Source organism: Microtus ochrogaster, linkage group LG2 (genome assembly GCF_000317375.1).
Source record: "Microtus ochrogaster isolate Prairie Vole_2 linkage group LG2, MicOch1.0, whole genome shotgun sequence".
In the NCBI taxonomy this organism is placed as follows: Eukaryota; Metazoa; Chordata; class Mammalia; order Rodentia; family Cricetidae; genus Microtus; species Microtus ochrogaster.
The window spans coordinates 20,095,511-20,122,633 of NC_022028.1; the positions used below are offsets into that span (position 1 = coordinate 20,095,511).

At 47.3% G+C, this 27,123-nt stretch overlaps 1 protein-coding gene across 4 annotated transcripts in view; it reads left to right on the top strand.

Moving 5' to 3' along the window:
• Arhgef4 (Rho guanine nucleotide exchange factor 4) overlaps positions 1–27,123 on the top strand; it is a 95,204-nt gene that overhangs the window by 33,833 nt on the left and 34,248 nt on the right. The window contains exon 1 of one of the 4 annotated variants that reach the window (XM_005359910.3): positions 6,938–7,333. The exons of the other annotated variants lie outside the window; for them this stretch is intronic. Within the exon in view, the coding sequence (XP_005359967.1) occupies positions 7,042–7,333 (292 nt within the window). The 5' untranslated portion in view covers positions 6,938–7,041. Of the gene's footprint in view, positions 1–6,937; positions 7,334–27,123 lie in introns of those variants that run through there. 4 annotated transcript variants of the gene reach the window in all.

Sequence of the window (27,123 nt, forward strand, 5' to 3'; positions counted from 1 at the left end):
ACAGATAAGACCAGGGAAAAGGGAAAGGAGATGAAGCAAATTCTCCCACCAGAACCGAGCAGGGAAAAGATCAAAAGAAGTTAAATGTGAGTGGTTTGGAAGGCAGAAAAGCAAGAACTGGAGCAGCAATAATTGAGGGAAGAAAAAAAAGAAGCTTAGCTAAGCTAAATCCTGAGATCCAAGGCCCTCCCACATCAACTGCAAGACAAGGTGGCTGGAACTATCTATCACCCCTTTGTGACAACCGAGCTAGAGAGAATGGGGGGAGGAGTGTATCTCTAGATTCTCACCCAACAGAAAGTGTAACCAGCTCTAGCTCTGGTTACAAAGCAATTGCCATTGCTATCATCTTCATTATGATGATTATTTTTTAATTAATTGATTTATGTGTATGGCTGTGTGTTCCTCGTGTATGTCTGTGCACTATGTGTGTGCCCAGTGTACTGGAGGCCAGAAGAAGAGTGTTGGATCCTGAGTCTAAAGATAGTTGTGAGCTGCCCTGTGAGTGCTGGGAGCCAAACCCTTGGGTTCTTTGGAAGAGCATCTACTGCTCTTAACCGCTGAGCCATCTCTCCAACCTTATTATTTTAGTACATGCTCAAGGTAGGGACCCCACCCACATCAGAGCAGCTTTATTTTAATTCTGCACAAATTTATCAGCCAATGATTTCAAACAGTGCTCTGAAATACCTGTCACTTGTGAAGGTTTCAGGTTATAAGAAGGGGATGAGCTCAAGGGTCAGGGCCAGCTTTGACAATAGATCATTTGACGAGAAAGGCTGCTCTTTCTCACAGCTGTCTCTCCCAAATCTTCGTGCACATGTGTGCATGTGCTGTGCACATCTAATGTGCATGTGCTGTGCACATCTAATGCACGTGGATGTGGGTATGAAAGCACATCCAGGTGGACATCAACCTTGAGTGTTGTTTCTTGTCTGCTGTCCACCTTGTATTTAAAGACTGGCACGCTCACTGGGAACTGGAACTCACCGCTGAAGTAAGGCTGGCTGGTGAGTAAGCCCCAGGGGGGTCTGCCTGTCCCTGCCTCCCTCGTTCTGAGACTTCAAACACATGCCAGATGCCCAGCTTTCACTATGGGCTGGGGGTTGAACTCAGGTCCTCTAGTTTGCACAATGAGCACTTTCTTGACTGCTACCTCAATGGCCTTAGTAGGTGAAATTCTGCCATTTGCTTATCCTTCTCCACCACTGGATTCTTGGCCAGTAGCAATACAACAACAATAACAAAAAAATGAGTAGGAGTATCTATACTCATATCTGACACAGTGGGCATCAAACTCAAAGTGGTCAGAAGGGACACAGGTCATCATCACATATGACGAGAGAGGATCGATCCATCACGATGATGCAACAATAGTTAAGTATGCATACACACAGCACATTGGTGCAGTCAGTATTATAAATCAAATGCCATTACACACAAATGTCTAAAATATATCCAGATACATATTACCCATAGGTAATCAATATCCACCTCTCACCAATCAATGAACCATCCAGACAAAAGGGTCAGCTAAGAACCTTCAGAATGACTCTGCGCCACAGGTCACATGACTTAGAAGACACCCACAGCATGTTCCCTCCCACCATCTGCAGTGTGCACGTTCTTCTCAGCAGCCAGTGGAGTTTTCTTGCGGGTTAGACTCCTTATTGAGTCTCCTTGTAAATCCATTGTACTTAACCTGATGTGGTTCTGCTAACCCTGTTTCTGTTTGACCATCGGTGCGGCACAATGCTGTCTTCTGTTAACTATGGTTTCCTTTGGCTCTGTGGACAGACTTACAATGGCTGCATGGTTTTTGTTGTTGGTGGTGTTGTTGTTGGTTTTGGCTTTTGTTTTTCCTGATAAATGCTATGTGAGCACTCTGACATGAAGTATCAGTGGTCCGGGTGCTTCATCCTCAGCAGGGTCACATGTTCCTGTTCCTTCACGTGTTTCATTTTTGTTGTTGTTGTTGGAAACGGAGTATTTTAAGAAGTGTATTGTATCAATGCTGAGCACTGCTCTCTGACTAGACCTGATATTGTCATTTCCTTGCTTAATAACTAGGCAATTGTTTTAGGGACCCTTCTTTCACTTTCCACAGCACGGAGCCGCTCAGGCTCAGCAGGTGCCATTCTCATGTGCCCAGTTACCAGATGACAGTGGCTTTGCTGGGGCTTTCTCCTCCCTCTTCTCAGACTTGACCAAATTATTAAACTGTGCTAAGTGGCAGCTGGCTGCTCTATTATTTTCACTATTGTTCCTGAAAGACAAATGTCATTTAAGTAATCCAATCAAACTCTGGTTTGTTTGTTAAGAATGTGTTCTCAGATTAGGATTTTGCGTTTGACTCTAGGTGGAACATTTTAGCTGTCTTTTATCTAATTCCCTCTAGTAGGGTTAGTTTAAGCCGACTCATTGCATCCTTGAATCCCCTCCCACCGACCCGTTCCCTTCAGAAAACCTCTACTGTTCTTGAAGGCACCTTTAAGCTTATACTTCTCCATGCTCTGTTACAAATGTGATCAGTCCCTATGGGAAGAAGCATGGAGCTGTTATGTAGCCAGCTTTTCCCCCTCAGGCAGAAAAATCTTGGAGCCAGAAATGCCACAGACTCCACCTCCCTTACTGAATTGTCAACTGATATTCTTGAATTTGTTTTCTTTATTTCTACTACCGCTCCAGAGGCTGTAAAGGTGTTTATAAGTTACTCTCGCTTGCTACCCTGAAATTGGCTCGAGTCTCCTGTGCTTACAGCCTGTCAGTGAGGGGCTCAGAGGAGATAAACTGGACGGCAATGCTTGTCACTCTTGTCTAAGTCCATGCCTTCAGCTTCTTGCCATAGCCCAGCAGTTGTGTTTTGTGCTGCACACAGTAGGTTCACAGTAACACTTGCCTGTGGTGGCAATGGTATTCCAGTGTCTGGGAATCCTCCAAGGGAAAAAAAAGAGGAATAATAGCTACACAATGGTCCAAGTAAGGGTGGGAAGCCTTAGGCCAATTCCGTCGCTCCCTGGGAACATGACCTTTGCTTATTCCCCACTCCTCCCTGGGAACATGACCTTTGCTTAGTCCCCATTTCATTTAAATTTAATTGTAACACATGGATAATAATAATACACATTAGGTAATATTGTGTGGACATTCCATGGAACGTGCCTCTAATGTATGTTTATTAAGTGCCAGACAATATTTCAGGTGTTGCACATAAGATCGGTTACTTTTTTATTCTGTAACAAAATGCCTGGTGAGGAACAGCTCAAGGAAGGCTTCTTTAGATCATGGTTCAAGGGTGCAGTCCATCACGGTGGGGAAGGCATGGCGGCCGGAGTGTGAGGCAGCTGGGCACAGTGCATTCAGTCAGGAAATGGAGAGCAATGATGGCTGGCGCTCAGGCGGTATTCTCCTCTTTATTCGGTCCAGGACTCTATCATGGAATGGTGTCATCAACATTTAGAGTGTTGCCCACCTCTATTAACCTAATCTACAGAACCCTCTCAGCCGTGTCCAGAGTCTGGTTTCCATGACGATTTTCATCAAGCTGACAATCATCATGAACAATCACACATCATCCCAGTTAGTGCCACAGCTATCCCGTGAGATCGCTTAGTGGTTAACAGCACGGGCTGCTCTTCTGGAGGTCCCGAGTTCAATTTCCACCAACCACATGGTGACTCACAACCGTTGGTTATGAGATTTAGCTCCCTGTTCTGGCCTGCAGGCATACATGCAGGCCAGAATACTGTATACCTAATAAATAAATCTAAAAATAGAGAAGATAAAAGAAAGAAAACATCTCTGTTGTCCAGAAAGTTAAACGATCTACCCAAGGTTAAGGTTAAGGTTGGGGTAGATCTGGACTGAAGTCAAGATTGCTTCTTTCTGACCAGCGCTGTTATGGAAACCACCGACACATGGGGTTAATTTGAGAGAGATCAGACAGAAATGATCTTTAGGCTCGGACTAGTTCTGGCCTCTTCTGTTTCCACATGGAACCTCCTACTCGTCACCCCTCACCTTATCAAGCCACATTGACCCTTCTGTGCTGCGCTTTGATACATGACGTCACTGTTAATTCAGACACATATACACATGAATGTATTCACATGCAGGAATAAGCACACACTATGCACATGCTTCATTGAAAAATTTGTAGACCTACTATGTGATAGCAAGGAACTTTCCCATTCACCTTAATACTGTCAGAAATGAAGCCTAAAAGCTTGACTGATGTCAAAGGGTTCCTCAGACTTTCAGTAATTACCTAACATGGCAACCGAAGCGGGGCAGGGTTTATTTTTACTTAGTTTTCAGAGACTTCAATCCTTGGCTGCTCAAATTCTGGGTGGGAGAGAGAACATCACGGTGGCACAAGCATGTGGAGGATGACACCAGTGGACATGAAGCAGGAAAGGACCGGAGGCTTCCTAGGCATTCAAAGGCACCTCACAGTGACCTACATCCCTCTGACAAGGCTGTGCCCCCTAAAGGCCCCATAACCTCCCAGACTGTACCACCAGATGGGGCATTCTTCAGACCCTAACAGCGGGCTTGTGGAATCTCCCCACAGTGGGGCAGCAGCAACCTATGCTCCCTTAGACGCTGGAATAGGAAGCCCTGATATAAACGGCCATCATAGCTATGGTCTTGGAAATGAACAGCTTCTTGCCCATGCAGGAGCTTTCACCTCCATCCTTCTCCATAGCACAGCAGAGACCAGTTACCTGACTGAAATCCACTAAAGTCTTGGGGAGACCTGAAATGGCACTGGACTCGCTGTAGGCATGTGGAGTTCGCTAGCTTATAAAAGCTAGACTGCTCAAGCTGTAGGCATGTGGAGTTCGCTAGCTTATACAAGCTAGACTGCTCAAGCTGTAGGCATGTGAAGTTCGCTAGCTTATACAAGCTGCTGCCACCCAGCATGCAACCCTGCACCATACAGAGTACACTTCAGTCTCCTCCAAGCCTTAGCTCAAAACAGAAAAAAAAAAAAAGTCTCCTGCCTACCTGGCCTTTTGCTCAACTCCAGGCCCCATTCATCCCTCCATAGCTGCCCACGGGACATGGAGCCTGTGGCTAGTGTTATACACACTCTGGGAACACTACTAGGCAAAGTGGCATAGCCTCACATCAGAAAAGGGATAAACGGGAGATGGCGATCCAGTGGGAGCAAGTTCTGAAAAGGGATAATTTTCATCTAGCTGAGGAAGGATGTATACCAACATGTGAAAGCCAAGGGGGAAAACCAGTACCATAGACTGCAGAGAGAAGCACGACTCAGGTCCAATTTGTGCAAAAAGAACGAGCAAGGTAGCTACTGTGGCTGGAGCGGAGAAAGTAAGGGACAAGGGTGGTGGGGATGAGGCAGGGTGGTACAGAAGTTAGTACAGCCATAGCTGTAAGCCTTAGGGCTCATCTGGGGTGTATAAAGAAGCATTGGAAGAAACCGGCATGGGAGAATGACCTAATGTGGTTTAGATTCTCAAGCTCCCCCTGGAAGCTCTGTGGTCAGCTTGAAACTGCCTTCCAGACACAGCAGAGTAATGGACAAACAACCTTCATCTTGGAGGAAGAGCCGAAAGCCTTGTGCACAGACGGCAATATGGAGGGAGTGTGACTCATGCTGACAAAGGGTCCTTGTATATTTCTCCAGAGGACAACCTAGGAGAACACAGATGGTGACCCTCCATGCAGACAGACTAACTGGGGAAGCAGGATAAGGGAGCAACTGCTCTTCCCAAGGTCAAAGAAAGAAAAGAGGCAGTGTCCTGAAGTAGGGGAGCTGGGTATAAAGGGACCAGAAAGTGCACACGCTCTCCCTACATCCCCCAAACTAGCAAAAATAGACCAGGGACGGTGGCTAAGACACCCTCAAATGTCCATCAAATGAAATCCAAGACCAGTATCCTACAGAGCTGGTAACTGACTTAGAGCCCCGGAGGTTATCACCAAGCGTCCAGGGCATAGGGACTGGGATCTATGAACATACAAGGTTCCTGGTGGTGTGGCGCAAAGAACACATGTCAGGGATGGGGGTGGCAGCAAGAAAGAAGGACAAGAACCTGCTCTTCTGCCTTGCCCGGTGTCGTCCTTGCCTGAAATGTCTGTAGAACTTTAGAGTGGATCTAGTTCCCTAAAACAAAGAATGCTGTTGCTGAGAGAGGGTGAGAGGAGAGAAAGGAAGAGGGGGTCCGTAGCTATGATCAACCTCTATCAGGACTCGCTCTCACACTTCTCAACTTCCAGGGGACACTAAGGTGGTTCCCGCCATCTTGCCTCTGATTTCATAATTAGTTGTCTCTCTGAAGGCTGCTCATCCTCCAGACATACTCCAAGAACCCGCACAAGGCCCCCAGAGTGTCTGAGAAAATGCATCTGACTTCCTTCTTGGAAAGGACAAGTAACCCCTGGCTCCTTGTCACCTGCCATCGTCATCTCCAGTTTTGTCTGTCACTGGACTTTGCTCCAGCGATGTCAAACTGTTTGACATGAATTGTGACACTATTTGAGAGGGTGGGAGCCGGGCGATGGTGGCGCACGCCTTTAATCCCAGCACTCGGGAGGCAGAGACAGGCGGATCACTGTGAGTTCGATTAGTGTCACCACTGCTGTCAGGAGGGTCGCGGTCACCGCTCACCTGTGTACGAGGGCGCACATAGTGGGCGCGTGCCCTAGCCAGTGTGCGCTGCTGTGGGGCCCCAGGTGCCACCTAGGGCTGCGGGGCCCCTTGACGACACCTCGCAGGAACCGTTCTAGCCTTGGCGAAGCGAGCCGCCCTCTCACTCGCCCACACCACAGTAGGGCGCCGCCTCCTCCCCAACGCCAGCGCGCCTATGCTGGTGGCCGTGTTGAGGACCCAGGGCGGCCCGGGGCCCGCGTCCGCGTCCCAGGTCTGCGTGCGCGCGGGCGAGAGCGCGCCGCCCGGCCGGCCGGCGACCCGCAGCGGGGCCCGCGCGCTCTGCGCCCTGCCGGGTGGCTGCCCGGCAGCTTGCACACGGGGTCCTGCGCCCGGGCCGGGAGCCTTCTCGCCGGAACCCCATGATGTCGGCTGGCCCGGAGCCACGGCCGTGCGGCGGGGATGCTGCCCGGGACCCCGCCGGCCTGTGGCTGGAGCTCGGGCCCGCCTGCCCTGGGGCGCCGCGTTGTCCTAGCGAATCGAGCGGTCCTACCAGTGGGGACCTGGGCACCAGCAGCGGCAGCAGCAGCACCGGGCTCTCCCCTGGTTCGGACTCGGACAGCAGCGGTGTGGTGTGCGGCGGCCGCGCTGGGGGCATGCGCTGCGCCCCGTCGCGCTCCCGGAGTCTGGAGAGCCTGCGCTCGGCCTCCGCGGGTAAGGGCGCCGCCTGCTCTCCCGCACCCTCTGGCGTCGCCGCAGCCTCCCCTCGCCCTTCTCAGCTTTCCCCTTCCATCTCCTGACCCCCACCTTCCCACGGCTTTGCCCCTTTGCCGCCTTTTGCTTATGGCTGCCCGACCACCTGTCCCTTCTCTGACCAGCTTCTAGCAGGGTGCTCCTTGTTTGGCACGTCCCTGCTGCAGCTGCCAAGAGGGATGCTTAAGGTGAGGCTGGAAGTTGGTTCGTCTAGACCCCTTTTTGTACAGCAAGTGTCTGACTCTCTGCAGCCTCTTGCCCCTTTTCCGTGTGGCCAGCCACCCGCCGGGGAGTGTGTGGGTCCCAGTCTCAGATGGAGCCGCCCAGTCAGGTGCACCCTGGGCGCTCTGGAACAAGAGTGAAGTTTCTCCAGATGGGATTCTCTGGCGTCCCCCTGTCTTGTGTGCCCCCTAGTGCTCCCGGTATACCCGAAGGGCAGAATTCTGGGAACCAACAGGAAAGAAGAGTTTGGACCTCAGTGAGGAGTGAGAAAGTCCAGAGCAACTTCATGGATGATGATCATCTATCTGTCTTAGGTTAATTGCCAGTTTCCTTACCTTTCAGCGTCTGAGCACTCAACAGTGAGCGCTGTGGAGGAAGACAGTTGCTGTTGAGAAATCAGGGAGGTAGCGTGCCCGTTATTCCTTGTGCGGCGGCGGTGGCACTCTGCCTGAGAACGCTGCTGGCCCCACCCAGGTGTAGGCATGAGACTGAAGTGTGCATCGAAGCCGGAGGAAAGCAAAGGGTCTGTGCAGGCAGCAGGTCCCCTTTTTCCCCCCCCCCCCTCCCTTCCGGGCCGGCAGGGGTTTTTTTGTGTAGTCTCAGTTTTTCTCTCAGAGTGTTTTTACTGTGAGGGAGGGACGCGAACCTCGTTCTGTAGGTTCTGTAGCTAGTCGAGGGAAGGAAGGATGTACAGACCTTTGTTTTTTAGTACTCCACGACTCCCATCTGTGCACTCCCGAAACAGACACATGACGTTCAGCAAAGTCTGAGAGCCCAACTGTTGGCGTGTTCCGCTACAAGTTTCACACTTTCCACTGTGGTGACTTCCTCAGAAGCTCTCTGTCCTCTTGAGCTTAAATAGAACCCATTTTGAGAGTACCAAGGTAGATAATACCCTAAGAGAGATTTTAAACAGTTTGGCAAACAGTCCTTTCCCTGTCTTTATCCCAAAGCATACCGTGTCTTTTGGAGTTGGAAGGTATAACCTCCTCCGGCTTCGAGAACAGCAAACCCAAACCAGAGTCTCTTTTTTGATGACCCAATGACTCGGGCTCCCTGAGACCCCTTCCTTCCCTTTTCTGTCTCAGGCATATGTATACCAGTAAGGCAGAATGGGGTGACAGAGATGGCAGGGTGTGTTAGGCATCCTCATATCCGAGGGGCCCCAAGTCCAGTCAAGAGCACTGACACAAAATGATGAGTCTCAGACACAGTGATGCCATCTCCCTGAAGGTCAGGAGAGGGGCATGAGGTAAACCATGACTCAGGGCTGCTTCTTGAGGGATTCCGAGCTGTCCTGTAATATGTGACAGCAGCGTAAAAAGCCCCCCTGTGCTTTAGGGTTGGTTGAGACTCAGAAGCAAGGGCCAGATGCCCTCCATGGCCCCAGGATCCAGTGAGGTGCCTGGAAAGGTGTTGCTAGATATATAGAGAAGACGGCATCCTTCGGCAGCATCCAGAGGCACTGGGGAAGGAGGTTCGAGTCACTTTCACCTCCTTCCTGCCCCTCTTCCTTCTTCCACTCCCTATTCCTTGCTGTGGTGGTAAAACCTCACCTGACCTGGAATGGGTGCTAAAATTAGAAGGTCCTTCTATGTACGCTGTGGATTTGTGTGAAACATCGACACCAGCACGGTTTCTCATCTAGATTCCTAGGCAGAACTCCCCCCCCCCCCGGTCCCGGAGACAGTCACAGAACTCAGTGAATTAATTCTCTTCCCGCCTACGGTGTGCCGCTACCTATGTGCCACCCTTGGGAAGAACTGAGAAAACATGCCCTTCAGTCATTCTCGGCAGGTTTTCATTTCAGATGGAGAGATCTGCTTGGGAGGCAGGCTGCTAGGGAGGAGCCCTTGATGGGAGAAGGAGAAAGGAATTAGCCTGATGCAAGCCCTGCACAGGGTCAGAGAATGGCAGGGACTTGCCGTCTGAACTGTTTCTGGTCTGGATGGATGGGATGGGATGGGTCTCCACTGGGTGTGGCGCAGGCTCAGTAGGCACACTGGAATAGTGATTTTGGCAGCTCACACATTCTCCATGGTTGTGAATTCAGCAATTACAACAAAACAGAACTTAAAATCACAGTCTGTGTTTACATCTCAAGTGAGGAGAAGAAATACAGTATCGGGATGGAGGAGCCAGGCAAAAAAGATAGAGCCATTAGCGTGTGTGTGTGTGTGTGTGTGTGTGTGTGTGTGTGTGTGTGTGTGATGACTTGGATTAGGGTTATTTATAGGATCACGGGTACAGGGTTATGGGCCCCTTACCAGTGACTACAGCTAAAAAAAAAAAAAAAACAAAAAGGTCTGATTTCCACCGTCAATCACTAGCTGCTCATGACTCCTCCCCTTTGGGTTTTTTTTTCCATTGGGTGCAGGGCAACATCACAGTTTACCTTGAGCAAGACGTGGTTGTTTTTGGTTTCAAACTAAGCAGAGGAATTCACTTTGCCCCCTACTATAGTTAACATTGACCTAGCCTGGTTCCTTCAGTATGACTCTCATTTGGTCACCGGGTTTCTGTAGAATCAAGCATAGAGAAAAATAATAAATGGATTATAAATGATTTTAAGATTAAAATCAAATGCCCGAGGCTGTGTTAATAACTGTGTTGCTGTGACAACATACTGGTTAGAAGCAACCTAAAATGTATTTGGACTCGTGGTGACAGACAGATGTCCTGGTAGGAAAGTTATCAGAGTTCATGGCAGTGAAGTGTGTCCAAAGCCTCCTCTCATCACAACCCACCAGGAAGCAAGCCAGCAGGCTGCATACAGTGGCTTGGATATACAGTGGCTTTGTATAATCCAGAATAGCTCTATAAGTCACTGACTGAGTGTCCAAACCATGAGCCTTCACGGGACATTTCACTTTCAAACTGCCACAAACCTTTCCAACTCTGTGAAGCCCCATGACTGAGATCAGAAGTGTCCATTTGAGGTAGACACTTCCACGGAGCTGGTGTTTGTTGCATGTTGGTTTCTATTTGGTTGTATGACCAGTGCCTGCCTACTAATTGAACATATTATCTTTTAAGAAAGACAATCACCAGCAAGGAATTCTTAGCAGATCCTTAGATTAATTATGAGGACTGGGGTGTTGCTCAGTGGTAGAGTGTTTTTACCTGACATTCATGAAGGTCTGGGGTTGATCCCCAGTACCATGAGTGTGGTGAGTTTGAGGTCAACCTGGGTTATGTAAGGTTCTGTCTCAACGAGAAAGAACACCTACCTCACACAATTATATTATCGCTAAGTGGTTTAGCGATAATATAATCATTCCCAGAAAGACCTATACAAATAGTACTAGGGTCTGCACTAGTGAGTGCAGATGGGATTAGTGATGAAAACAGGAACTTTAGGGTCTTCTTGTTTCTAAAACTTTAAGTGTTGGGTGTAGACATTTTCCACCGAAACATCCCCGATCTTCCTGTGGAGAGTCCCTGAGAAACATCTGACAACGGAGTGTAGATTAGAGGGTGGATTTTCCACCACCCTTTCTGCCTTCCTCCTTTCATCTCTCCTATGCCACCCCTAGCCCAGTGGGAGCTTCCAGAGCTCTCACCTGTCTCTTCACTGTTCCTGGGCCTTGGCTTTTTCATTCCTGTGCTGTATGTATCATCTGATAAGCATAGTTCTCATTCGGGGCTGGACAAGATTGACCGGCTCACTTCCAGGGCTTTTGCCCGATCTAGATGGTGTGATTTTTTTTTCTGCAGAGAGAACTCATGCTTCTTCCATATTCTTCTGAAAACTTCAGCTGCACGCCTGGCCCAGGTAGGTGTTAGACTGGCCCTTGCTTGCTGACACACCTATGGTGGTGTTAGTGCCTACTCATGGCACACACACCATGGACACTAGAAATGGAAGAACCATTCCTAGTCCTCGGCTGGCTATGGCAGCGCACATCTGTATCCTAGGACACTAGAGGTTGAGTCTTTAAGATTGAGAATCGGAGGGCAGCCTGACCTACATAGGGTCCACGTCAGAAAGAGAGTATCATTTCAGCATGGATTCCTTTTGCTCCTGTTGTGTTTCAAATGAAATTTGTCCTCCATGGGCTTCTGAATGTAAACACTTGGTCCCCAGGCAGTGGTGCTGTTTGGATTGGTTGAGGAACTTGTAGGATGTGGAGCCTTGCAGAAGGAAGTATGTCCCTGGGGTGGGATTTGAGAATGGATAGCCTTGTCTCCCTTCCCGCTTACTTTCTCTGATTCCAGTGTGTGATTGAGATGTAATCTCTCAGCTTTCTGCTGCTGTGCCTTCCCAGCCATAGTGAGCATGTATCCTTCTGGAACCATAAGTCAAAGTAAACTCTTCCTTAAGGTGTCTTTGTTCACAGTATTCTGTCACAGAAACAGAAAAGTGACTGGTACATTGAATTCATTAATTAATGAAATTTATGCCCTAACAGTGCTGAAGCATTCATGGGCAGCCCTTATATGGCGGTTCTGTTGAACTCATCCATATTGGGTTTCATGGTCTAAGTTGATGAGGGCAGCTGTGACCAGGTCTCTTCCTCAAAAAAGCACCAGATCCCATTACAGATGGTTGTGAGCCACCATGTGGTTGCTGGGAATTGAACTCAGGACCTTTGGAAGAGCAGGCAATGCTCTTAACCACTGAGCCATCTCTCCTACCATTTTCAAAAGCCCTATGAGGTCCTCCAGTTTGCTCTTATTTAATATTATTTCAGTTATTCTGTATCTTTTTTAGTCTTTTCATGTATATTTTCAGTTAGCCTATGAAGTAGTTTAGGAAAAACTGAAATCATGGCAATATGGAATCTTCCCATTTATAGGTAGGAAGCTAAGCCGAGAACTTTGCCCCACACACCAACTGCAGTACCTGTATACACCTCTGTGGATTCCATTTGTTTTGGATTTTGATATCTAAGTTCTGAGCAGTTAAACTTTATTTTAAAATACTACGTTTATTTCTTTACTTTGTGTGCATGTACCTGCATGGGAGTCTTTCTCTCCTTCCAACGTGTGGATTCCAGGGGTCAAACTCAGGTGATCAGTTTAGGTGGGAGACACCTTCATCAGCCGAGCCATCTCAAGTCCAGAATTCTTCATTTGTTGATGTTTCCACAAGACACTAAGCTTTCCCAGCCTGCTAGAAAGAGTGACTTTCCTTTCTAGTGTGTAAAGCTGGGAACCTGGGAACCAGGAGCGAGGGTACCCTTTCATAAAGGCTGCAGCTGTGGCGTACACATGCCTGGGTGCTTTTACTAAACAGAGCGTCAGTCTCAAATCTGCTGTTTCAGCTTGGATTGTGTTTTCAGTGTCGTCAATAGATGTCTTCTTAACAAGGAGAACATGGCTGCTTTTAGACGTTTTTATTAGCCTGTGTCACTCGTACGTTGTCATGGGTTTCATGATGACATTTTGTACACATGGACAGTGTCTTCAGTCATGTCCATCATACACCCCTCTCTGTTCAATCCATGCTTCCATTGTCCCCTTCTTCCTAATTAGCCTTCCTTCTGCTTTCATGACTGTGTGTGTGTGTGTGTGTGTGTGTGTGTGTGTGTGAGAGAGAGAGAGAGAGAGAGAGAGAGAGAGAGAGAGAGAGAGATGATAAGTTTTAAGAAGAGGGATAGTGAGCTATTCACAGAATATGGGCATTTTACCAGTGGCTACAGCACTGACGAAAATGTCTATTCTTCCCCTAGCTACCATTAAGTATATACAAGTCCTTGGGGAGTTGGAGAATTCATGAGGGAGGACAGATTTTTTTTGCTGAACCTATAATTATATTTTTACAAAAATAAGAATAGTCAAGAAGAGTTCTCAAATTCTGGGGTGGGGGTGGTAAAGTAGAGAGGAAAATATGTCACATATACAAATGTTGGTTTCGGTCGAAAAGCAAGGTCTAAATGGTTGTTTGTGAGTTAAAGATAATTTATTTTTAAAATGAGCTCTTTATGTATTCAGACATAGTGCACTGAAATGTCAACAGTGGCCTAAAAACCAGGGTCATCCATTCCCAGCTCATTGGTTTTCTTTGTGTGGATACACAGGGGGTGGGGTGCATGTGTGAGCATGTGTGTGCAGGCACACAACCCCCAGGCCAGAGGACTATTGCTGTCTTTCTTACTCCTTTGAGACAGGGTCTTTCACTGAATCTCGAGCTAGGAGAACCAAGCAAGCTCTACAATCCCCTTGATGCTGGCCCCACCTGGCACCATGCCTGTTTTTTTTTTTTTTTTTTTTTTTTTTTTTTTTTTTTTTTTTTTTTAATGTGAGTGCTGAGGAACTGAACTCAGGTCCATGTGCTTACACAGCAAATGCTCTTAGCACTCTGAGCTGGCTCCACCCTGTCATTTGCTTTTCTTCACCTCTTACTCAGCTCCACCCTGCTTGCAGCCATCAATTTCCCACTAGAGACTCTCCAGGTCCTGGTTTAGTTAGAAAACGGCACATGAAAGCACCTGGTAGGATCCTTTTCACGTAGCTCTGAGCCTGTCTTCTTGTGGAAGAATAAAAGCACTCAAGCTGGCAGCTGAAGCGCCAGAATGAGACAATGACAAAAAAGCCGTTTTATGAACTATGCGTGAAAGACGTCAGGTGACTGTAATGAACCTGTTAGTCATTGTCACAGCTTGAGGGAGGAAAGTCCCTCGTTAGTTCATGGGTTTGAACTCTTGATCTCCAAACCTTCTTGGGAAGGTTCTGGAACCTGTGGGATGTGGGACCTCGCTCGAGCAAGTCTGTCACTCTCACTGGTGGATGAGCTCTGAGGTCTGATAGCCTTGCCCACTCCCTGCTCCCTCTCTCTGGTGCCTGTGTGTGATCAGCCAGCTTCCCAGCCCTGCTGCCATGCTTTCCCTGGATGCGGTTGTGATGAACGCTGTCTGGAGCCGTGAGCCAAAGCGAACCCTTTCTTCCCTCGTGTGCTTTGCTCAGAGTATTTTCTCAGAGCAACAGAAACACAACTAATACAATGATGGATTTCAAATGGAAGGTTCTGAGGAAAGCTAAAACCACGTCATGTCTTGAATATGCAAGCGCATACGTGGTCAGAACACACCAGCACAGTGTGATGGGCAGCTGTAGACCTCACAAGGACGAGGTGAGGGTGAAGACTGTGTGTGTGACCACACTCTCTAGGGAATGATGGGAACTCTGGTCAACTACTGACTGGTGAAAAGCTAGATTCAAGTTTAGAGAAGCCAAGCTGCGACCCAGTCCGTATTTTGCAGATGAGTTACGTGATGGTTGATGACATCATTCCTTAATTTGACGCCACACAGCAGCAGCACCAGGACTCTGGCCAGTGACATATCTCATGGACAGCCAGGACGCCTCTATGTCTCCAGGAAACACACTAGAGTGTATAGTTTCCAAAATATCGGTCGCTTTGCCCATCCAGCTTCAGTCTGGGAAAAGCCAAACATCTCTTCCCAAGCCAGCCTTCAAGAGTAGCACATCCCACAAATCTCAGTATGAGTTTCCTGTACAGCGTGGGAGAATAAAATACCTTCCAACTTTCCGTAGGTCTTCCGGGAAATCTCAAAGATAGCTGTGCAGAAGTTGTCCTTTAGGACTTTGTCTTTATCAAAAGATGTCAAGTTTGAACGCCGACATAGGGTCAGGAGTGACCAAAAATACTTGGCTTCCCTGTGTGTTGTGTGATTGTGTATGACAATAGGGAACCCCCCTGCACATGCAGAAGCCAGAGGAAAGATGTCATGTGTCCTGATTTATTCCCTTGAGAAAAGGGTTCCCTCACAGAACCAAGAACTAGGCTGACAGCCAACAAATCCATTGCTCCTCATCTCCGCTAACCCGGAGTACTGCTAAGATGGGCTCGTGCAGAGTTTTGTATGTGAGTGCCAAGGATTCCAAATCAGGTCTTCATGCTCGTTGGCAACCTCACTCACCATGTCACCATCTTGCCTACCTATTTAACCAGCTTGACAATAAAATATTTTAAATAAACATGATTGTTAAGGATCTTGACTCTTTCCTAAGTCGGGAACTTCTAGGGTTATTTTTGTCTAATTGTTTTAATTATAAAGAGCATAACAAGATCACTATAAAGCCAAGAGATGATTCTGAATTTCTAGTGTTTGGGATTATTAAACAGAAAGTAACAGCAGTTTACCGCTGCTTATTAGGAACAGGAAAAATTCTGCTTTTAACAGAGCAAAAGTCAAATTCTTTCATTTTAAACTAATACAGTATTTGATAATAAATTTAATAATAAATACCAAGTATAATATTTATGTTTTGAAAATGCTACTTGAAAACTCATGAAGCTGGCAGTGTGATGGCACACACTGCAATTTCAGCTCTTAAGAAGGCTGAGCCAAGAAGACAATGGCAAGTTCAAGGCCAGTCTGGGCACTAGTGCCATCCTGTCTAAATAAATACTCACCAAGCTGTGGGCAGCTATGGGCATAACAAATTCCCTGTAGAGAGACCTATAACGTGCATCTGTCTACAGCCGTCACAGTACAAATCAAAGTAAAACAAAGTCAAGACTTCATTAACCGACGTAACATACAGCCTGCCTGCAACACTCAGACAGTGGGAAGAGTGTGGGAAAAAATATGGTTAGCAATTAGCAGCTCAGGATTTTATCTTAGAAATGACCTTGGCAATGGCTCAAGTCTTCATTAGTTAGCACAGAGTTTTAATTTACCTGAAAATTGCAGAAATTATCTTCCTTTCTACCCTACTGTGGAAAGTTTGCCAGAATGATGGTTCAGTCTGATTAAACATAAATGTTCATTTTATAATCTTAAGCATGAATTATAGCTTATTCTATCAGAAAGCCCTTATAACTTTAAGAAGGACATGTGCATGTAGAGTAAAAATCTATATGTTCATCGCTAATGAACCAGAGAAGAGAAGCTGGAGAGGTAACTGCACAAGCTTGAGGACTTGAGTTCAAGTCCCTACCACCCCATAAAAGACAGGTATAGTCTTTATGTATACCTGTAAGTCTAACACTGGGAGCAGAGAGAGTCGGGTGGATCCCTGTCTTAGGGTTTCTGACGCTACTATGAAACACCATGTCCAAAGCAGCTTGGGGAGGGAAGGGTTTATTTGGCTTACACCTCCATATCACTATTCACTGTTTATCATGAAGTCAGGACAGGAACTCAAACAGGGCAGGATTCTGAAGGCAGAAACAATGGAGGGGTGTTGTAGACAGACAAACAGAAACAACTCAAACTGGATTCTTGGACTCCTCTGCATCTTTCAACTTGACAAGAACATGTCTGGGCACAACTCTTCTGTTCATATAGATCACCAGCCATTCAGGACCCAAAACCAAAAGAAACCCAACAATTGTGTGCTCAGTAGGCCTCAGGACCCAAATCCAGAACATGGGACAGGATGAGCCCAGCCAGGAGCAAGGAGGCCCTCACCTGAGGGCTGCGGACAGGGGTCTGAAGGTGTTTGTTTGTGGCAGGGTCTCATGTGGAAATGCTGAACTTGTACCCATGATCCTTCTGCTTCTACCTCCCAAGTGCTTTTATTACAGGAATGTGGTCAGTCGGCAAGGGGTCATACCATTAAAGAAAACTTACTTTCCCTCTCCCCTCTCCTGTCAAATGTCAATCAGCTAAGGGGTTTTGTTGCCATATCCTCTCCATATTGGGAATTTTTTTCCTCTCGATCTTAAGCAGGTCTTGTGCATGCTCCCACAATCTATGAAGTTGTATGTGCAACTGCTGTATTGTGTTGCAGCATATCATTGCTTCCTTGAGCTCATCTACCACCTCTGACTCTTCAACTCTTTCTCCCCCCTCTTCTTCAAAGAATCCTTCCTCTTGGGAGGAGAGATGCGATACAGATGTCCCATTTGGGGCTGAACACTCCATAGTGTATACACATTCTACACACATGGACCAGATGTGGGTCTCTGTGTTCTTTTCCAGCTGCAAGAAGTTTCTCTGATGAGGGCTAAGAGACGTGCCGATCTACGGGTATAGCGGTAAATCATCAGGAGTCATTTTAATACTATGTCCGTTTGTCACATTAATAGTAGTAGATTCTCCCCCGGGGTCTATGACCTGGCTAGCCTTGAGCTCTCGACCCTATTAGTGGTACCAGGTGTGGGTTTCCTCTCATGGAGTGAGCCTTAAATCCAACCAGAAAGCGCTGTTACTCCTATAGCATTCGTGTCATTATTACAGCGGTGGGTATCTCTAGCCAGGCTGGTCATTGTTACAGCTCATGCTCACATCTGGGTGAGACTGATGACAGCTTCTCTCCTCCCGTAGCATCCTTGCCCCTTCTAGCACTATGAAAGCTAGTCGGTAGGATCGAAGCTTCCAGGTCAGTATCGGTACCCACTTGATTTTTTCCATGTTTATGACTCTACTCATATATGTTATCTTCAGCTTTAGGGGTCACATTGTCAGCTCTGGGAGATAATTGAGAGCAATGGGAATAGCCTATGGTGCTTGGGAGTCTATGGGACCCGTCTAAGTTACTGTTCTATTGATGTAAAGAGACACCATGGGATGGAGGTGCTCACTGCGTCATGTAGTCAGGACCAACAAGCTGGGGGAGGACAGTACCAAGCTTTGCTTGGTCATATCAACACAACCATTGATATGTGATTGTCACTGAAGGCTGACCTTAATCCCCCATCTTCCTCCTTTTTCTCATTCCTCCTCTTCCTTTGCCTCTTCTTCCTCTTTCCCTTTTCCTCTCTTCTTTCTTCTTCCTTTTCCATTTTCCCGTTCCCCTTCTTCCTTCTCCTCTTCTCCACCCTCCTTTTCTGTCGCTTGTAGGCTGGCCTCAAACTTACTAGATAGCCAAGGATGAACTTGAACTTTTGATTCTCCTACCCACACCTCCTGAGTGCTGGTTTTACAGGTGGGTACTGCCACATCTAGTTTTATGGAGCACTGAGGATCAAATCCAAGGCTTTGTGTACGCTAAAACAATCAAGCCACCCACTGAGCCACATCCCTCAAGCCCTCATCCTCCCAGGTCAGCCAGGAGGAGCTGACTGTGTTCACCTGCTTTAAGTGGTTTGTGTTTCATGGCGCTCCATCAACTCCAAGCCTTGCTAGAGCAGGCTAGTTCTCAGAGACAGCAAGTACCTATCACAGCAGATGCTTCCTGCAAATCCACCAGTTTACAACCTGTGCTCCAGCCCACACCCTCGGTAGAGCTTGCTTGTGCTGAGCGTGTGCTTCTCCCATAATGACTCCGTAGCGAAATCTCAGACTTTCCAGAGAAAGAGTCCTTCTGGCTCAGAGCCCGCTGACATGTTCAGATTAAACCATATTAACCGGCCTACCCCACCCCACCTTACCTTTCCAAGAATGGTTCTTCCTTGCATCATCACACACTGGTCCTCTGGCTTGCCAGGTGCTTTCTCGTGTGGTCCCCAGCAGCATCCCTTGTGTCCTGTCTGAGGAGTGCAGAGTGTGTCCTCCTTCATGACCAACCTGTGTTCTTACAGTCGGTGCCACGAGCAACCCTGAATGAGATCTGGATGTGGTGGTACAGAACTGTAATCTGAAAATGGCAAGTTCCAGACCAGCATGGTTTACAAAGTAAAAGCCTGTCTTAGAAATGGAGGTGGAAGGGCTGGAGAGATGGCTCAGTGGTTAAGAGCATTGCCTGCTCTTCCAGAGGTCCTGAGTTCAATTCCCAGCAACCACATGGTGGCTCACAACCATCTGTAATGAGGTCTGGTGCCCTCTTCTGGCCTTCGGCATACACACGGATAGACTATTGTATACATAATAAATATTTTTAAAAAAAAGAGATGGAGGTAGAGGGAAAGAGAGAAAGAGAAAGGAAAGAAAGAGAGAAAAAGAAAGAAAGAGAAAGAAAGAAAGAAAGAAAGAAAGAAAGAAAGAAAGAAAGAAAGAAAGAAAGAGAGAGAACAGAGGAAGATAGATCTCTTAGGGTCATTTAAAAGCATTAATTACCCTGCAAGTAATTGCTCTAGGGACCGTGGCTTCCTAACCTGGCCCTGGGCCTCTCTGCCTAGAGCAGTGACCCTGGCACGCCACTCTGAGGGTACACTTGCACCGCTGAGCCATGAGGGGTGGAAGGGGACAGTGCCACAAAGCTGAACACAGCTCTCTCTGTCCTCGCTGAAGCTGATTCCATTTATGGGACCGTCTTGCCGGGGGTAAAGGGGCTAGCCTGTGGGGTCGCCTCTCACAGCTTTTTGGTCTAGTAGCTGAGATTGGTCTTAGCCTTCGCCTGATCTCTCTGTGTTTTGTCTGTCTGCCTTGTATATCACTGTCTGAGAAAATGCAAGGAAATGGGGGCTTAGAGACTTAGCCCAAGGCAGAGTTTGGAGGTGGAACTAGGCTATGTAACTCAAAACATGAATCTTCCATGAATGCAGGTAGTGGTAAGCCTTGTACTGTTGCAACGAAATGGCAGGGGCAGCAAGCTTTCTAGAGAGAAAGGGCTTGTTTAGCTCAGTGTTGGTGGTTCAGGGTTCACAACTGGTTAGCGCCATTCGGTTACTGGCGAGAGCAGCAAACAGTGTGGCACATGGTGACAGGAATGCTCAAGTAGAAGAGCTGAGGTCGCTGAGCAGAATGTCAGAGGAGGGAATCACACAGTCTCCTTCAAGGACCTCCCACCGGGTCCTTTCTCCTAAAGGAGTCACCACTTGACAGCCATGCTCCCTGCAGACCATGCCTTCAACAGCAGGGTACAGGGAGCCTAAAACTAATAGAGATCCAAGCTTGAATAGGGATGTTGAGTAGGGAAGGGGATCCCTGAGTCAGTCAGTTTGAGAATATAATTGAGTAGCTCAGCTCCTGTAATATTCTCATTTGCATTAGAGGGCTCTGAGGACTCACGGCTCACAGAGATCCATGTGTCTCAGAACTCTGGGCACACCTGGGGACACGCTGCGCTGGCTGCCTGGCTCTCGGCTCAGGGGAAGGAGCAGTTATGCAGGCAGGTGACAGACTTCCCAATGGTGCATGAAAGTCTGCCAGCCACTGAGTCCCTGTGAGAGGAGAGAGGGCACAGAACCCCCTCCAGAAGGCTCCCTCTGGGTCCAAGAGCCCGGACCATTGAAGGCGAAACACACTGAAGGTAAAATGGGAGGTACAGTAGTCAGGAGGTGAGGAGTCCATAGCTAGGGAGCTGGCTTGTGCCAGCAAAGAGCAATGACTTAGCAAACAGAAAGACTGTGTGTCACAGAAACCATGTAGTAGCTGTGTGTGTATATGTGGTCCATAAAGGTACGTGTAGCATGTGTGCATAAGTAACGTGTGTGGTGTGCATGGGTTGTGATGTGACTGTGGTATATTTGATATGTGTGCATGCATTCATGGTATGTGTGTGTGCATATATGTATGGTGCATGTGCTGTGAGTAGGTGGTATATGTGATTATGTGCTGTGTACATGTGTAATGTATATAGGTGTATAGTATGCACATGCAATGTATACATGTGTATGTAATGTGAATGCGTATGTGGTGTGAGTGGGTGGTATGTATCTATGGTATGCATGTATGTGTAGTGTGTGTGATGTTTATGTCACTTGGATATGTTAGATCTGTGCATGTGTGTGTGTCTGTGCATGTTTTACTGCATTTCTCTCTCGCCACCTTCTCCACCTTCTTTGGAAAACAGCAGCCCCGATCACCCGAGGAAGCTCACAGTTCACAGGGCCAGCTGCCTAGCCAGGCCACGTCTCCTCCCAACTCCAGCCCAGGGCAGGACCTGGGTGCCTCACTGTGTGTAGTCTCCTGAAACCCTGTGGGAGCCAGCCAGACTCCACTCCCAAAGGCATCTGCTGCACAGCCTGTTCCATTTTAAAATGCAGGGGAAGTGGAGAAGACAGACTGCTAGAAACTGAAGCCCAGACACGGTGCTAACGCCTGGAAATAGGAGAGACGTCGTACTGAGCAGCGCAGGCTGGCAGTTGGCTGCGGGGAAGGCGAGCTACATGGGTGTGGGAGTGCAGCTATTATGTGCACAGGAGGCAGCACAGGGTTGTTATGGTGACCTCAGGTCAGAGCTTGGGACTTTCTAGCAACACCCATAGAGTGACGCTCACCTTCCGAGGTCATCATTACATCAGTGCCCCTCCGCTTCATTCCATACTGCAGCTATCTATCTCCCTGAAAATGGATTTCATGGAGATGAGATGTGAGGGTCAGAGGAAATAAACAGCTTAATCACCTCCAAATCCTTGCTTGCCCCCCCCCCAAACCAGGACCTCTCTTGCTGCCACTTACATAGTCTGTCTGGCTCTAGGACTCTAGACATCTCTCCCTGCCTCTGTCTATCAGCAGGGGAACGTTGGACCTGCACTGGGGAATGAGAGTGAAGCTGGGAATAGCGTGGTCTTCCCTGAACAGCAGCTGGGAGCGCATAATCCTTAAGTGTGCTGTCACTTCTCTCCCAAGCCAGTGAGCTCTCTGAATTTTCTACTTGATATTTTAATTGCTGCTGCTGCTGCTGACGACGACAACGATGATGATGATGACGATGATGATGCTAGTGGCACTGGCAGTGGCAGTAGTGGAGTATGTGTGTGTGTCTGTGGTGTGTGCACATGTGCATGTGTGTGTACTCATGGGTGCACCCATGTGGGCAGAGGTCACAGAAGGATGTCTGGTACTCTTTACCAGATTCCCTTGAGTCAGTCTCTGCTTGAACCTGCGCTGGCATCCAGCCCATCCCAGCAATCCCCCAGTCTCTACCTCCCCGCAGCACTGATATTACAGGCAAAAGTACAACAGTGTCCAAAATTTCATATGGGTTCGGGGATGCAAACCCGAGTCTCCTGCTCTTGCAGCTAGCTCTCTCATCCACCGAGCCATCTCTCCCACTTCTTTCCCTCCCGTTTCTCTTTCATTAACTGTATTCACCGTGGTACCACTGTAGCCCCTGTTAGGTGACTTAGTAGCATAGTTGTTGCATGAAGCCTCAGTAGTGGCTTATTATAGACACTAACCTTGCTGTAGCCAACATGCTTGCTCAGGAAGCAGCGTGAGAAAGATGCTGAACTCGGGAGCTACACAAACACTGGCCTTGGATTCCAGCCATATCTCTTACTGTGACAGTTTGACAAGTGGCCTGATTTTCTGCACTCGGGCATCTTGTCTGTGAAATTGACGTTAGAGCATGATACTGGGGAGCTCACGACTGCATGTGTAATGCATCCAATTTCATGCCTGACAAATAGGCAGCAGGTAATAATTTCAGGGAACGAGTGGAAGAATTTCTGGGAGAAAGAGGAAGCGGATCTATTTGTTTGCTGTGGACAAGGGACTCTGAGTGCCAGTAAGCACTAAGGACCCCTTTGGTGGTCGCCGGTGATCAATGGCTCTGCAGATAGTGCACTGAATAAAAGCTGCCCTTGGATGAATGCAGGATGAGTGTGTGTATCTATGGTATGCATGTATGTGCAATGAATGCACCTACTGCTATTGCCTTCTAGAAATTGCTCCCTGCTCTCTTAAAGACGCCTTCACTCAGGAGTTGTACTTGCATGAAACCTGTGTCCTGCTGTGTACTCTGGAGCTTGTCTCTGGGGCTTAGCAGTGACAGACACACTTTGTTCCCTCCTCCTGTCCCCATACCATACAGTGTTCCACCTACACGTTCCTTAGAAACTCTCTGAGAACACTGGTGTGTCAGGGAAGCAAAGGAAACCACGTTCTTTGGGGTTAGCTGGGTAGGGAACTGTCACCTGCAGTTAACTGGTCCGCAGTAGCCCCACTTTCTCTGGAAGCTCTCTGCAGTCCTCGTGGGGTCTTTGACAGTGCTGCAGGCCCCATCAGTGTGCTCACTTGCTGCCCTGACTTGCTGAGGTCAGGCTGTAGAGTGTGGGGGTTTCATGTGAGCTTTAAGGGTCTGGTTGAGTTGGAAAGATTTTTATGTATTTGGTACCCTATGGATCCAGCTCAGGTGAACCAAGATAGGAGCATTTCAGATTCTTTGGGAAGTGTTTTGATTGTAAGGATTATATCTTTGATTTAAAAGCTGTTCTTTGAAAATTACATACATGTAAACAATGTATCACAAGCCTATCCACTCCATGTTGGAGTGGGAATCCCCTCCAACTCCATGTCTGCTTCTTCCTGTGTTGCTGTAATGCATTGTTTCCCATTAGTGCTGTCCGTGTGTGTGGATGTGGGATCATCCAAAGGATGTACAGCCTACCGGTAGGTTGCCTACCAGTAATGACTTTTCTTCCCAACAGCCTTAAGTACCTAGTAGCTCTTCACTTAGGCAGGAACTTCAGGAGACACCCCCCCACACACACAATGCTGGAATTTTCTGTTGGCTTGACCTTGTACAGGTCTTAGGCAGGCAACCATGGCTTCTGTGAGTTTGAGTGACATGAGGCCTGTCACGTCAGTAGGACAGCGTCTAGGAGCACTTCTCCATATCCTCCTGCTCTAAGGTTAATTTGGTTGCTTTTCCTCCGCACTTTGAATAGTAGCACCTCTCCATTAGCTACCACACACTGAAAGAAGAGGTTTCTCCGACCAAGGTTGAGAGCAGCACAGATCTAGAATATAAACATAAATGTCCAGAAAGCAGTTTGACTACATGAGCATTTAGAAAAATAATATCAGTTGGGCCCATGACTTCTCCAACTTTAGGTTTTGATTGTATTTTCGGTAGTAGGCATGAATTCCTTTCTGTGGTGGAAGCCTCAGATCCAGTCAAGAGAGCAGCTAGTTACCACTGAGAACAGTCTTGCCACTATTAGACCAGTGAACACATAGTACCTGTGAGGTCCAGGACCCAGCACTGGGTAAGACCACTCATGTCTTTTCTCCCCAGCAGCCTACAGAGCACCTTCCAGTGCTGGGAAAGCTAGCCAGCCGGGATGAGGTCCCCTGGCTAGTTTAGGAGCAGTTTCCTTAGGTCTTGTAGCCAAAGGCTGTAGTGTCTTCAGCGTGACCATCTTGTCATCTAGTTATGATGGCCTATCAATATTTTTACCTTAAACGCTTTGAATCCACATCCCCCATGCCAGTAACTGAATACTTTGAACACAGCTTTGTAGCAGTGTATTACCTATTTTTTTCGCTAATGAAAGTTGACTCCATCCAAAATGTGTAACACCTTGCACTTATCACTGTTCTCTCTCCTTTTCTTAAATCTGTGGCTGAGGAGAAAGCATTTCTTCTAAACCGTCTAAAGATACCTGTAGCATGTTTGTTAAAAGAGTTACTTTGGGTGTGGGCTAAAAGAACAGGTGTGTGTGTTGCACAAACCTATAATCCCAGCACTCTGGAGGCAGAGACAAGGGAGAGAGAAGAAGAGGTAAGGAGGGGCCACAGCTTGCTGTGAAGTCTGATGACCTGAGTTTGATCCTTGAGGCCTAGGTGGTGGAAGAAGATAGCTGAACCCCACATGTTGTCCGCTGACCTCCACTCTTGCACTGTGACATATGCCCACCTGTGCTTACTACCTTCTCACAAATAAATAAATGATAAACAAATGAGATGTTTCTAAAGGTTTTTGGGTTTTGCTTTGTTTGCCTGCTTGTTTGTTTGGAGACAGGGTTTCTCTATGTAGTCTTAGCTGTCCTAGAACTCTGTAGACCAGGCTGACCTCGAACTCAGAGATCTGCCCCCTGAATGCAAGGTTTAAAGACATGCACCACCACCACCAGCCGGCAAGTTTTGTTTTCTAAGAAATCTGCACAGTGCTGAAACATGGCCAAAACCCAAGGTGGAGCAGCAGAGGCCCAGAGGGAGACCTATAGATGTGATTTTCCTAAATGGCTGTGCCTTCTAGATGTTTATATTCAAAGACATGATACTGTCACCCTTGAGTGGAGAAGCTTCCCATCGGAGTGGGTAGTGTAAAGGAGTTACTGTCTGGTCTGATGCTTAGCAGAGCAAGATCCTGTAACTTGCTAAAATGGAGATTTAAATCATTTTTTTAGCTTCTTAGGGTGCATACCACCCAGGATCTGCAGTTCAACTATGCTTTGTCTACTGGTAATGTTGAAATTACAACCTTCAGTTCTATAGGACAGTGACCCGAGAGGACTTAAAAAACCCTCCCACTGTGACCTGCTCATAGGCTGTTAAATGCACAACAAAAGATACATTCACGACACACTAGGTGGGATAGAAGGGGAGAAGTCTTAGGTGTCAGCATCAGCTCTGAAGATGGCAGCTGACACTGAATCTGCATTGATGACAATGACTATTAGTACTCAAGTCCCTTAGATCAAATAGTGTGCTTGCATCTCTAAATTGCTTATAATTTCTCATATGATTTCATGGTACATAAATAGTTCTTTTTGTTAGCTATTCAGTGTGGGGTCTTTGGAGATTATAACATTTTCCCATTCTCTTTCCTCTTTCCAAAGCCTTTCATGTAGGTGGAGTTTTCCTGTCCCACAGCCACTGTCAAATAATCACTCAGAGGCTTAATATTAACTACAAATGCTCAGTTGTGAAGGCCCAGAAATGTGAGCCTATTCCACCTTGTCTGAAGATCAGAGAGTTTACGCTTATTCAGAGTTGTTGACAACAACTGTGGTTACCTACCCTGACCTAGGGTGTGGTTACTTGGTATTTTGGACATTAAGATGCTCCATAGAGGTAGATCCTCTCCAATCCTGACCAAAGGTCAGAGTTCAAGCATACTTCTGCTCCTTCTTTTGAAATAGGAGGTTTGACTTAGGGAGTGGCTGCCTTTAGGATACTTGGTCTAGGGTGGGTTTACTGCCTAAAAAACAGAATGCTTTTCTCATGAATTAATGGCTTGATGTCTCACAGTATTGAAGCAAGTGGTCGTTCTGGTTGTCCTTTGTATCATGTTTAAGCAGCCCTTTGCCTTCTCCCCCACTTTTTGTATTAGGGTATAAATGTGTATGGGAAATTAAACATGGGCAGATTGAGTACTCAGAACTCAGAACTTAGCATTAGTGTTCACTGAGTTGCCCTTCTGATACTATCCTGTGTCTCTGTGGCTCTTCTTATTTTTGTTCCTCCCACCTAACGTTTCTAATCCTCATGCTCCTACCCTGGAACATACAAACCTGCTGTGACTAGTACTGCAGCAAAAGTCATCCCAGAAAGGTGGTCCATGACATTTGGCACCCAACGTAGGGTGGCTCACGACACTGAACCAATAGCTCAGGCTTATTACTAACTACCTCTTACATTTTAAGTTAACCCATACTCCTTGTTTATACTCTGCCACATGGTGGTACCTTATTATCATAGTACATTCATCTCTTGCTCCTTCTGCATCTGGCTGGCAATTCCAGACTCTGTCCTTCTTCCTACCAGCATCTTCTTAGTCTGGTTTTTCTGTCAAACCTCCTCTTGCCCAGCTATAGGCCAATCGGGTCTTTATTAACCAATGAGAGTAATGCATATTCATAATGTACAAAAAGATTGCTCCACAGCACTTTCGTGAGCCTCTCCTTGCTCCCTTTCAAATTTATGGACTCTTTCCCCATTGTTATTGTGTGGATGTCTATCTGTGTGTTCCTAAACTCTTTTTCCCTGTTATTTCATAGATATCTGACTGTCTGTGTGTTCACATGCGTGTGTGTTCCTAAATACAACCTGCTTAGTTTA